The following is a 13,730-nucleotide window of genomic DNA, read 5'->3' as shown; positions in this document are numbered from 1 at the left end:
GGGTCACACAGTGGACAAGTGGTATGAGAATTGGGAGGACCCTGAACACACTGAAGAGTAATGAGTTCTTTAGTGAAATTGTTGGGGTGATCTCCCAAGGTGACACGGTCTCCATTTCCCACTGATCCCTCAAGATCCAGACTTGCCAAAAATCCAGGAGATTTGTGGATCACAGAAACATCTGAATTTCTAGGCATGAACACACATATATGTGTTCCACTAAATGACCAGTTGTAAAGGCTAGCTCACATTTCAATCCTTCTACCTAGAGCTGAGCCTCTGCTAGGGACATCTGTAGCCACAGTATCAACAGTGGCATAATTTCTTTTCATTCCTGTCTCCCTGTCCAGTCTTGTGATTCAGGTCTGGATACACTCAACTGAAAGCTGCTCAAAGCTTGCTGTATATTGCACTGAGAGCCGAACCTCATTGTCAGACTTTCTAGAAACTGCACTCTGCCAAGCTTCATACTCCTCCTCATGGGAACCTGGAGTATATGGCAAAGCACACTGAAGAATGTAGGCCATGAGCAGTTCAAACTCAAATAGAGACCAGCCTTCTGCACCCAACGCTCCTCTTGTCTACTCCTCACACCTTCAGGGACATTCAGCCTCTATCTTACTACCAGCTACACTATTTCTCTTGTCCTAGAAATCTCTCTCAAATGCTCTCAAGGTCCAACTTAGCCAAACCAGGTCCACTAACCAATCTCTTTCCTCCTACTTTCCTACCATACCTCATCCCCACCATACTCTGCCCTCTGCCCATTCCAGTCCCCCCACTGCAATGCCCTGATTCTTCCCTTCCCCTTTCAAGATCCAGCCCAGGTCCCATCTGTTCACATAGTCTTTCTCCAGACCACTGTAATCTCTTTCTTCAAAAAATGTCCACTACGATAAAAACTGAGACCATATAACTTAACACATAAAACTCTCCAGTAGTTGCCATTGTCTTGAGAGCAAAGGCTTCGTCTCAACTATTCCTTCTTTGTCCCCCAGAGGCCTAGTACAATGCTAGGCACAGAAAAGGAACTTGTAAGTGTTGGTTCATCTACTGAAGGGACAGTGCTGGCCTGTCTTTCTCAGCCATGGCTCTTTGGTCTTGGCAGCTTGAAGGGTCCATCCAGGCTGTGTTATTGTTGGACATCGGCGGCCAGGCAGGAAGCCTGGCTAGAACAGAGGGCCTTTCCAGAAGTAGAGAGTGTACCAGTTCCTGGGAGGATTTGCATTTTTTTAAAGGTTAAAACAACCCAGCTTAAACTGGGAAGAATTGAAATTAAAAAAGAAAAAAACTAATAATAAAGCTTATACAAACATCCAAAGGAAAGACGTTCCTCAACTATAAAAATGGGTGGGAGCATATGAGTCGGAAGTAAGCTTACCATCTCCATCGAACACAGGCTGAGTCTCCATCGTGGGTGTCGGCTTCGACCCGTCATCTGAATTGAGGGTTAAAAAGAATCGAAAAGAGACTACCATTATTGAGGTAAATACTATCTACTCTCCAGCACTGTTGAATGGTTGGGGTTTGCACATGGCCCGGCCAAGTCCCAATGAAGAGACCAAGAGAAAGGAAAGAAAGAAAGAAAGAACAGGAAGAAAAAAAGAACACCAGAGAAACACCAACAGTAAGACAAACCCAGGTGTATGTTCACCATCCCAGGGGAGGGACAAAAGGGAACTCAACTGTCATGACTTTGGAGGGCCCTTCCCCATCAACCCGCATGTACCGGCACGATGACTCTGTCAGCCCTGGTCCTCCCCACAGGAAAGCTGGGGGGGGGGGGGGCATCTTCCCCAGCAGGCCTGAGTTTTTGGCCAGGCATGTTAGGATAAGGTTGGTGTACTTTGTGACATCAAATTCTGGTGTCCCCAGTTCCTTCCTGCCCTTCTGTGAAAGGTGCCAGCCTAGTACCTAGTGGCCCTCATTGAAGAGCTTCCGGAAAACAAGAGACTGTGGTGTATTCCCTCCCAAACACCTGGCTATTTCTCTATCCTCACCTAAAAAGGAAGAAAAGGCAGGAAGGACCATCCTCTCTCCAGTATGCTGAACTGAAGAGAATCAGGAATCCTTAGAACACTTCTAACTGTGAAACATTGTGCCCTCCCATTCCCGGTGAGAGGTGGGGGCAAACAAAATAGAAGGGGATGTGAGAAACTGAACCCTGGATTGGCTTTGAAATTTCTACCATAGATGATGGGAGCACGAAGTTCCCAGTAACAAAGTGCTAATGCGCATCGTTCCGACAGAGTCAGCAGCTATCTGTAGAGCAAGAACCTCTGCAGGGCAGGAGTGAGTGTGGACTTTACCACCTTTCAGGACTCTGGGTTACTTTCATCAGGATCCCCCAAAACCTTAGTGCAGGGCAGTTCCTCTCAACTTTTTTTCATTACCGTCCACCTAAAGAGCATTTTCAGATTTTTTTTCCTAATCGCCTTCCTAATGAAATATTAATAACACAGATACACTGTGTATCTGTTGATGTACTATATGTATATCTGCGCTTTATATGTAAAAAGAGCAAGAGTGCTTTTGTCCCCCCTCCCCAATCAATTTCGCCTTCTTGGTATCTCTGCCTCCATCGAGAATACATAGTTTAGAGATTTCTCTGCGTTCTCCCTGGGAGGGGCTGGGGGAAGAAGAGCCCCTTGTTCTCAGGCAGTGGGATGATTACACCATCCCCCAGAGATCTTGTACAACGGAACACTATATTCTCCAAGCATTAACTAATTTTTTTGTCATTTTATTCAATCATTTATTTTATATTTATTTATTTATATTTGTTTTGCCAATGATTCTTATTTTTAAGGTTTTGGTTGTTATAATTGGTATTTATTTATTTTAATGGAAGAATAATTAACATACAATACTGTATGAGTTTCAGGTGTACAACATGGAGAGTTGATGCTCATGCACGTTACAGAATGGTCACCACAGTTTGTCTAGTTACCATCTCTCATCACACCAAGGCTTTGCAATAGTACTGACTATATTCCCTATGCTGTACATCCCCGTGTCTTACTTATTTTATAACTGGAAGGTTGTACCTCTTAATCCCCTCCACCGAGTTCATTAACTATGAAGAATGCAAGTTCTCGGAGTCTCAGCGACGCCAGTCACATCACCCATAACAACAACCCTCCGCCGTTTGGAGCTCCCAAAACCCTTGGCCGACTTCCCTGCATCTTATCAGGGAGGGAGGAAAAACACAGAGTTCCGATCCCTTTCTTACACCAACACCCCACCCTTGGGGTGTTCCGACCGGAGAGCTGGAGAGACCCTAATCATGGCTGGAGGCTGAGGCCAGCGGCCTGACCATTGCGTGACACATGACCCTGCTATCATGCTCCTGTGCTGACACCAAGACGCAGCTCCCACCGGGGCCGAGGCAATCCTGCACCATCTGACAATCAGCCCAAGGAACGAGATACAGCAGGGGGAGAGGAGTTAACTTGCTGGATATCTTATTTGCCGCAAACTGCAGTCCAGAACAGGCATCTTTTGATGCAAAGCCGTGTAAGTTTGATCTGGAAGTCATTGAGGGAGAATAAACACAGAGCAGAACCACACAATGTCATTTTTTAAAATAGCATCACTTCCCCTGACTCTATTAACACCTCTTTCCATTGAATTCAATGAGCCACTGAATGAAGTCTTTTGGCAGCTGCAATGCACATTTGGTTGCTCCTGCCGGATGCAGAGTTCACAGTCTAAATAGCCCAGCACGGTGTGCTCAGCCCCTCCACGTGGGGTGGCCTCACTTTAGGGGCCTTAAGAGTCACAAAGGGAAAGTGAGAAATCAAACATTCCCAGAGGGACAATGGTGAGAACCCAAGTGAAAAATGGCTCCTGCAAGATTTTAATATTCAACTACAATCCTCCCATATTCCAAGAGCCGTAGCTCTCTCCGGAGCAGGATAACAGAAAACATTCCGCTTCTTTCTACCATCAACCAGATGAGAGTCTGGGACTGCCCATCTGGTGTAGCAATCAGCGAATGTCTGTTGCTCAAGGAGAGGAAGAAGTGTTTCCAGTCTCCCGGGAAAGCCTGGCACTTCTGCAGGCCAAGGACCTCCACGGTCGCCCAGATGCAGGCCCGGAGCCCACATCGCATGAAGGCACGTGCAGGGAGTGAATCTTCCTGCAGGGCAGCGTCACCAAGGGTGAGGAGATACAGCTGTGCTGCTACAATGGAGGCCCAGATGGAGATCTTTGTAAAGTGAGAAAAGACAAAGTGCCCGCTGCCAGGAGAACCACCTGTGTGATTCAGCTGCCCAAAGGATGAGAAGCCAAGCCAAAGCCAACAGGACCCTCTGACCATCATCTCTGGGCACCTGGGCACCTGGTTCCCGGCCCGGCAAACAAGCGCACCCTTCTACCAAACACAGGTCCAAGGCCTGGGTCCAAGGTCCACATCAGTTCTGCTTCCCGGCAAGCCTTGGGACAATACCAGGCCCCACACTGAGTCCTGGGGAGAGAGAAAAGCTTCCACTCAGTCTCCCAGTCTCCAGTGGGGTCACACCTCAGATCCTGGCTGTATATCCAATAAACTGGGTAACCTGAACCCCTCACTTTTCTTCTCTGGGCAGTGATATCCTCTTCTAAAAATGAAGGATGCCTGCCTCCCCAGTCTCGGGACAATGTGCAGGAGTAAAGACTTTAAAGGCTCAGGAGCAAGGAGTTTAAAAGTATAAATACCATGAGTATAAACCATCTTATCCAACTGCTTACTTTTAAAAGATTGGATTTACAAAATTAAAATCCTATCAAAGTTTTTAAATTAAAAAAATAAACTTTTCAACTCAGTAAGAAAGAAGATGAACAACCTAATTTTAAAATGAACAAAATATTTTAATAGACATTTCATCAAAGAAGATGCATGGACAGCTAAGGGATACATGAAAAGATGCTCAACATGATTAGTTGCTAAGAAAATGCAGATTAAAACCACAATGAGGTACCACTATGTACCTACTAGCATGGCTAAAATTTTAAAAATAGGAAATACCAAATGTTGGCAAGGGTGTGGAGAAACTAAAACCCTCATTCATTGCTGTGGGAATGTAAAATGGAGTAGCCATGTTGGGTAACAGTTTGGCAATTTCTTTGAAATGTTAAACATAAACTTACCATTCAACCCAAATACTCCGCTCTTGGGAATCCATCCAAGAAAAAGAAAAACAGGTCCACCCAGAGACATGTATGCAAATATCCATAGCAGCATTACTTACAATAGCCTCAAACTGGAAACAATCCAAATGTTTGTCAACTGGTGAACAAACAAATGGTGAAAATACCCATATAATGGAATATTACTCAACAATGAAAAATAACGAATTCCAAATACATAACAACATAGATAAACTTCAAAAACATAAGACTAAATGAAAGAAGCCATGTACTAATGCTACATATTGTAGGATTCCACTTAGGTGAAATGCCCAGTAAAGATAAGTCTATAGAGTCCAGATCTGTAGTTGCCCGGGGCTGGAGGAGGCAGTGGGGTGTCACTATAAATGGGTACAAGGTTTCTTTTTGGAATGATGGAAATGTTCCCTGGTGATGGCCACATGATGCTCTAAATGTGCTAAATTCCTTGAAGTGTACATTTATGATGGGTAAATTTTATGGTATGTAATTATGCTTCAATAAAGCTGTTAACACAAAAGGGAGGTAGGGCCAATGTCATCTCAAATCCAACCTCAGGCAGCACAGCTGAATTATTTCAGTGATCCTTAATTGGCAGGGAGACTCTCCCATATATTTTATCTGAATCTCAGTTGACATATATGTACATGATGATGTGATCCCTGGTGCTCATCGTTGGTGGTTCTTTTGGACCTCAGATAGTAGGACTATAGTTCTCTTTAACACCACAACACTCTTCCAGAACAAGGAGAAGAGGATAGAACACTGAAAAAAGCCAATTCAAAGATTATCATTTTTCTTACAGGGAGAAAAATGTAAATTTGGAAACACTAAAGAAAAAAATAAAATAAAAAATTAAAACAGTAAAATAAAAAGCAAGGCAAGCTTACATTCATGAATGAATGAATGAGGAAGACCTGACAGAATTTCTCAAGGATGATGTCAAGATCAACAATAATGAGGCTACATTTTGCAACACTCAGTTTCTGGCAGGTGGCTTTCCTCATCTAGTCTCACCACTGGCCAGCACAGAGGAAGTCACCAGGCAGATAAAAAGAGATGGAGTCTCAGAGCAAGAAAGTGATTTGCTCCAGGCCCAGAGGCAGTGAGCAGCTCTGGAAACTGCCCAGACCCAGAGCCCTGGCGTTTGGCCTTCCAATTTCTCCAACCCCCAACCATGCCTCGTCCTTAAGGTGCAGCCCCAGAAAGCTGCAGCCCCCGCACGGCTCTGCAAGGCTGTCCAGACAGTGGGTTTGTGTGACAGCACAATTCCTTGCCCTGCGAGAAGGCCTGACCCACGCACAGACAGCTGGAAGTCACTTCGACCCCCGATGACACCGTTCAAAGCCTCCTCTGTTTGGCTTTTTGATTCCTGATTGACATTCGCTGGCAAGTGGAGATAAATGCGGGCTGAGGACAATGTTGATCCGCTCTGACTATTCTCAGCGAAAGACTTTTCAGAATAACAAACAAAACAAAACAAAAACTCAAAAACATTGGTGTGCTTAAGGGACTGAATAGAGCCCAAGAGGTCCAGGGAAGCAGGGCCGGGGCTTTCAAGGGGCTGGCAAGTCCATTGAGGAGTTAATTGTTTGGGTGTACAATGAGTTTATTCTGACCACATACAAAGAGCTTTCTCTTTCAGGTCCTTCAAAAGCAAATGTGTCAAAGGGGCCAGAGGAGGAATCTGTATTAATGGCATCTCTTGGGGTCTCTGAGACTGCGGAGCCTTGGAGAATGAGGAAAAAAGAAATCACCACCCCCCTCCCGAGATTCAGAAGGTCTCTCCACGATCCCAAGTCCCCTTCGATTCTTGGGCTCTGCCCAAACCATGTCCATCACCGGCCACCCTCCCTCTTGAATTCTTTTAGGCTGCCATTGGTCATCTTTTACAAAGGCATGGAGATAAACTTCGGCCTGGCAGAAGCACTGGAAGGTTGTTGCTTTTGATGGGACCACATTTATGCCAGAGCCACCAGCCCCCTCAGCGTGTGACTCAGGGACCCAGGGTGGAAGTCGAAATGATGTATTCTGGGCATCACAGGGAGACAACGGTGCCTGTTTGCAAAAGTCCCTTAAGACCCTAGCCCTAATCATACCAGGAGGAGGACAGAATTTTAGTGAACATTTCCTGAGATGCATGTCCCATGAACAATGAGGCTCAGAAATGTACTATGAGCTGTCCTAATCCTGACCTTTGACAACAGGGGTTATCTGGGCACCTCAGGTCCTTTCCAGAGCAAGAGATCAAGGTTTTACATTCCGTCTACCCACCTGCATGCTCCATCCCAAAAGAAGTAAAAACAAGCTCAAAGCCGTCTTTTTGCAACAATTCCCTACATCCTCAAGCTCCACATTCCCCCAAATAAGAGTAAAAACATGATGCCGGTGAAAAAAATAGACCAGACATGGAAGAAGAAGAGGAGAAAGAGGAGGAGGGAAAGGAGGGGAGAGAAGGGGGGAGGAGGGGAGAGAAGGAACCACCAGCAGCAGAGTCAGTTCCGACCTGGGGTCAAAGAGAGCTGGGCTAGTTTTTTAACTCTTTAGTTTAAAATAATGATAGAGTCCCAGGAAGTTGCAAAAATAATACAGGGAAGTTCCATGTACGCTTCACCCAGTTTTCCCCAGTGGTAACATCCCATAGTGAACATAAATAAATAGGTAACCTCATTATTGTACAATATCAGAGTCAGGACATTGATAGTGGTGTCATCCATAGACCTTATTCACATTCCATCAGTTTTTTGTTTGTTTGTTTGTTTTAAAGATTTTATTTATTTTTATTTGAGAGAGAGAGAATGAGAGAGAGGGAGTACATGAGAGGGGGGAGGGTCAGAGGGAGAAGCAGACTCCCCGCCGAGCAGGGAGCCCGATGCGGGACTCGATCCCGGGACTCCAGGATCATGACCTGAGCCGAAGGCAGTCGCTTAACCAACTGAGCCACCCAGGCGCCCCACATTCCATCAGTTTTATATGTACTCATTTGTGTATGTGTGTTGGGGGGGTATTTCTATGCAGTTTTATCCATGTGCAGATTTGTGTAACCACCGGCACAATTAAAATACAGAACTATTCCGTCACCACAAAGATCTCCCTCTACAGCCCCTTTATCATCACACTTGCCCTCCTCCACCCCATCTCTCACCCTGGGCAACCACTAATCCTTTCTCCATCTTTATAATCTTGTCTTTTCTAGAATGTTACATAAATGGAATCAGGCAGTAAATGACCTTTTGAAACCAGCTTCTCCCACTCTGCATAATGCCCTTGAGAACCATCCAAGTCGTGGTTTGCACAAACCAACACTCTGTACCCTCTTGCTGCTGAGTCGTATTCCATAGGGCGGAGGCACAGCTGTGTTTCATCCACCGAAAGACATCTGAGTTGTTTTCCTCTTCAGTTACCCCAGATAAGGCTGCCATGATCATCCATGTATGGGTTCTTGGGTACACACAAGTTTTCATTTCTCTGGAATAAATGCTCAGGGGTGCCCTTGCTGGTTTATATGATAAGTGTATGTTTCGTTGTTTACTCTTTAAAGAAACTTCCAAAGTGGGCGCCTGGGTGGCTCAGACGTTAAGTGTCTGCCTTCGGCTCAGGTCATGATCCCAGGGTCCTGAGATCGAGCCCCACATCGGGCTCCCTGCTGAATGGGAAGCCTGCTTCTCCCTCTCCCACTCCCCCTGCTTGTGTTCCCTCTCTCGCTGTGTCTCTCTCTGTCAAATAAATAAATAAAATCTTAAAAAAAAAAAAAAGAAAAAGAAAAGAAACTTCCAAAGTATTTTCCAGAGTGTGTATCACTTTACATTTTTACCAACAATGTATGAAAGATCCACTTTCTCAAGAGCCTTACCAGCATTTGGTATTGTCACTATTTTTTTTTTTATCCTAGCTCTTCTAACAGGTGTGTAGTGATATCCTATCATGATCTTAATTGGCATTTCTTTACGGCTAATGATGTTGAACATCTTTTTTGTATGCTTATTTGCCTTCTGCATATGAGCTCTGGTAAAATGTCTATTCATGTATTTTTTCCATTTTTTAAGTGGAATTGCTTTTCAACTGGCTGAGTTTCTGAGAGCTCTCTACATGTTCTAGATAGCAGTCCTACGTCAGATATATATGGTTTGTAAGTATTTCCTCCCAGTCTGCACTTTTTTTGTTCTCTTAACAAGATCTTTCAGAGCAAGTTCTTAATTTCAATTAGGTCCAATTTCTCAACTTTTCAATTTTTTGGATCATGTGTTTGTTGTTCTAAGACATAAAAGCCCTAGGTTCACCTAGCTATAGTTTCTGAGCATCTCCTCCTATGTTTTCTTCTACAAGTTTTAATAGTTTTACATTTTACATTTAAGTCCAAGATCCATTTTGAATTCATTTTTGTTAAGATATGAGGTTTGGGTTGAGGGTTTGGGGCTTCTTGTTTGTGTTTTTGCCTATGGATGTCCAATCGCTACAGCGTCATCCTCCTCTGAACCGCTCTATGCCCCTGTCCCATCAGTTTGCCAGCCTTGTGCAGGCCTTTCTCTGGGTTCTTTACTCTGCTCCACTGATCTATGTGTTCATCCCTTGGCCAACACCACACTGTCCTGATTACTAAAGCACTGTAAGTCTTAATCAAAGTATTATGATTTCAACTTTGTGACATTCTGGAAAAGGCAAAATTATGGAGGGAGTAAAAAGATCAGGGGTTGCCAGGGGTGGAGAGCACGGAGGATTTTTAGAGCAGCGAACATACTCTGCATGATACTGTAACGGTGGACACATGCCATTTTACATCTGTCTATTCCCACAGAAAGTACAACACCAAGAGTGAGCCCTAACGTAAACTACGAACCTTGGGAGATAATAACGTGTCAGTGAAGACTCACTAATTGTAACAAATGTGCCACTCTGGTGTAGATGTTGATAGTGGGGAAGCTCTGCCTGTGTGGGGGCAGGGGCTGTATGGGAATCTGTGTACTTTCCTCTTAATTCTGCTGTGAACCTAAAACTGCTCTAAAAAAAAAAAGTCATTTTTAAAAAAGGAAATGAAACAAACATTTTTAAAAAGGGAGAGATCACTGCATTTGTTCAGAAGAACACAGGGAAGCATGAATTCAAAATTCATCAAGGGTCATGGGGGAGTAAAGCATTAAAGATCTCTTTGTTTTAAAAAAACAGAGTGATACCTCCCACTTAATTTTTCATTTTAAAATTGTTTTAGCTATTCTAGCTCCATTGCCTTTCCATGTAAACTTTCAAATAAGCAGCTCCTGGATCTCAGTTTTCTTTCAGCAGGCACAGAATTAGTGATACAACAGGACCCGAGAGTGGCAATTCATTGGCCTCTCCCCCAGGAGCTGTGTGGCACTCAGAGCTGGAGAGTGTGGCTCAGATGTGGCCTGGAGGCCTTTGTGCCCACACGCAGAAATCCCTGCTTCCATCCAGGTTCCTGGGTCATGCCTGAAACTGAACTCACTCAGTCAAGGAACAGTGAGCCAATGAACATATTCTCAATGGCCTGTCAATCTCTGAGTCCTCACCTGGACGTGCAGGGCCCCACAAAGGTACCAGGCAGAAGGATCAAGAACTGGAATGGGAAGTCATCAGAGAGGGAGACAAACCATGAGCGACTCTTAACTACAGGAACCAAACTGAGGGTTACAGAAGAGAGGGTGGTGGGGGGATGGGGTAGCCGGGTAATGGGCATTAAGGGGGGTAGGTGATATGATGAGCACTGGGTGTTATATGCAACTGATGAATTATTGAACTCTGCATCAAAAACTAACGATGTACTATATGTTGGCAAACTGCATTTAAATTAAAGAAAAAAAAAAAAAAAAGAACTTGCTAGTGGGCCATGCTCATCCCAGGCACCTTCTCCAAGGGTCTTTCCTTAGAGGCTCTGGCCATGAGAACTACCAACCAGGGCTGTGTGGTGGGGCCACCTGCTTTGCCTTCCTGCAGAGGTGACAGCTTCCCAGCCTCTAGAAGTCTGTGCTCCCCAGGGAGGCTTTACCTCCACCTGAAGATAACCTCTATAAGAAGAGGCTAAGAACCATCAGAATGTGAGTTCCACAAGACAAGGTTAGGCTCTTATCATGTTAGTTGTCGCTGGGTCCTCAGTGACTGTAACAAGCCTGGCACTTAGGAAGCTCTCAATAAATATTTGTTGAATGAAAGAAGAAGAAGCCAAGTATAAACAAAGGTTACTAATAACACTAATAACACCAAGAATAAGAATCTACCACAAGGAGGCTTTTCCAGGTCCCTAAACCCCGTTTCCTCTCTAGTCCTTGGAAATGGGGATATGGCAGGGATTCAAACTCTTCATTTAGTATCCTCCACGCTTACGTTCCTTTCAGAGATCCCAGAATAGGGACTGGGGCAGAGGGCAGGGCTTGAGTACGTGGAGGCGAGCTGGGGCGGGGAAGGAAGGAGACAGAGCACGCACATGCATGCTCCAGCACATCTGTGCACTCCCCTCTGCCACCAAACGCTGCAAAGCTGGTCGCCTGACGTGTCGGGCTTGGTCGGGGTGGCTCGGGCACTGGCAAGCCGAAGCCACACACATGCAGAGAGCAGAAGACTGCCTCTCGTGGGTCTGGAGCTGCTCGGCCCGCTTCTGTTTCAGCAGGTGCTATAGCAGAATGACGGCTTCTCCCCGGGGAAATCCAGTGCGAGCAGAGGCCAACCCACAGAGGCCATCGGCTGCCCATCTCCATTCACATCCAACCCCAGACGGTAGCGAATCAGATTGTTGCCACCTGACGACCATGCTGACAGGTCAACTACTGACCCCGCCCCCCCGCCCCAGTGCTGGGGGAGAGGAAAGAAGGGTAGCTGGGAAGAGGGTAGAGTCATCTGAGCAGGAGGGATGCTCCACATGTAGAATGTCCTGAGGCAGCCAGCGATGCACAGCTCAGGGCAGTGAGGTGAACCTCATTCAGGTGTGCTGACCACAGGAGGGCTGAGGCTGGAAGCGCACCGTCCCCGTCGTCTGGGATGCCTGCCACCCATCACCCCTGCCCAAAGCACATCCCTCAGCCCTGAATGAGCATGCTGCTTAATCCATCACCTGAGTGACAGGTAGTTCAAGCTGGCCCCAACCTGTAGACCAGACTCCAAGAGAGATTCTAAAAATGGAGACACAGAAAGGGACCCTGGACAAATAACTGTGACTCGCTCTTTACTTAAGAGCACAGGGTATGGAGCAGCTCATGGGGGGTTAAACAGTCTCCACAGATTAAAGGTGGGCTGGGTTTGGGGAGCTCTGCCCCTCTCCAACACTGGCTTGACAAATACAGAAGTCTGTGCAAAAAATACAAGCAGAGTCTGCTAATGTTTCTATTTTTCTCTCACTTTCCTCAAACAGCTAAATCCCAGACTTCTAACAAGTAGGAAATATGCAAACTGCAGAAAAACCCCTGATGGTCCTCAACTTTCACTTGCCGATTACTGAAGCATCAGCAGGGGATCTCCAGGGTCCTGGGTGCTCAGAAGAAGAAAGCTCCCAGAGAATGGCCAGGAAAAAATTTTACAAGTGCTCTCCCCTTATCCTCCCATTTCATTGTTCTTATCATCCCCTGAAGGCTGAGAACTCCCCTCCTGCACCTCACAAGCAATCATGCTCAGAACAAGTCCCTGACTTCGCATTTGGCTAGCTCGGAAGCTCCTCAAATCATCCACGTTCCTTAGCATCAAGACCCCAAAAAGAGGCACCTCAGGAAAATCTGCAAGCCTTGGTTGGCCAGGAAAATCCACTCAGGGTAAATTCATGATCTCTAAACACATTTTGCTTCCCAGCCACGTCCCAGCTGTCCTTCAACCTGCTTCAGTTGAAACCAAAAATTCACCTCTACCTCAGCTTCTGCAGCCTTCGACTGTTTTTAGCAGCACATTGTCAGAGCTCAAGGGGCTGCTGGTGGCCCTCTTCCTCTCTTCTGATCATCCTCTGAAGCATCAATAAAACACACGGAGAGGCACGTGTGCCCCCCACCGCCCACATACACCCCCCGCCCCCGTATCTCTCTTCAAGGGCAAGGACCAAAGGAAAGAAGGGGAGGGGAGCCAGGATGGGAGTGCCCCAGATCAATGGATATTTGAAACTCAAACACATGGCCTGGGACCTACGCTGCACGTGTTAATTACCACACATGTGCCCATAAAGGAGTCCGTTAAACACAAGAGGCCCAAAGAACAGAGCGAGGCAAGGACATTCCAAGGGATTAAGTAAATAGTCTGAAGTTCTGACCCTCCCCCCCCCCCAGCACGTGCATCTGGGTAAGATAACAGCGCCTCCCTCCCTCCTTCCCCCACTTCTCCCCTCGGGCCCCACACCTGTGAACCCAGGAGCCACAAGCCAGGCCTCCTGTCTGGGCCAGCCGCCTGTGACCCGCTACTGCCTGGCCTCTCTCCCTCCTCCCTTCCTCCTGCTATCTCTCTGAGCCTCCTCCCCCAGCCTCCTCTGCTGGGCCTTCTCCTCCTCTCCTCCGCAGGACTAATTCCTGGCTGGCAACCAGACCCTCGGTCTCCGCACAATACACCTTTTCATTCCTTCCAGGCAGAGAGAACCGATCCCTCTGAGCCCTGTCAGTGGA

The 13,730-nt window shown here is 46.3% G+C and overlaps 1 protein-coding gene across 6 annotated transcripts in view; it reads right to left on the bottom strand.

Moving 5' to 3' along the window:
• Nucleotides 1–13,730, bottom strand: part of SMOC1 (SPARC related modular calcium binding 1) — a 212,597-nt gene that overhangs the window by 37,147 nt on the left and 161,720 nt on the right. For 4 of the 6 annotated variants that reach the window (XM_064571253.1, XM_064571250.1, XM_045901096.3 and 1 more), the window contains exon 6: nucleotides 1,382–1,471. In XM_064571253.1, the coding sequence (XP_064427323.1) occupies nucleotides 1,382–1,471 (90 nt within the window). The remainder of the gene's footprint in view (nucleotides 1–1,381; nucleotides 1,472–13,730) is intronic. The other 2 variants (XM_064571252.1, XM_045901099.3) reach the window with 1 other exon arrangement.

Source organism: Mirounga angustirostris, unplaced genomic scaffold (genome assembly GCF_029215605.1).
Source record: "Mirounga angustirostris isolate CCGP_5_RB_7025 unplaced genomic scaffold, mMirAng1.0.hap1 SCAF_9, whole genome shotgun sequence".
Classification (NCBI taxonomy): Eukaryota; Metazoa; Chordata; class Mammalia; order Carnivora; family Phocidae; genus Mirounga; species Mirounga angustirostris.
This window is presented reverse-complemented; position numbering and strand designations above follow the sequence as displayed.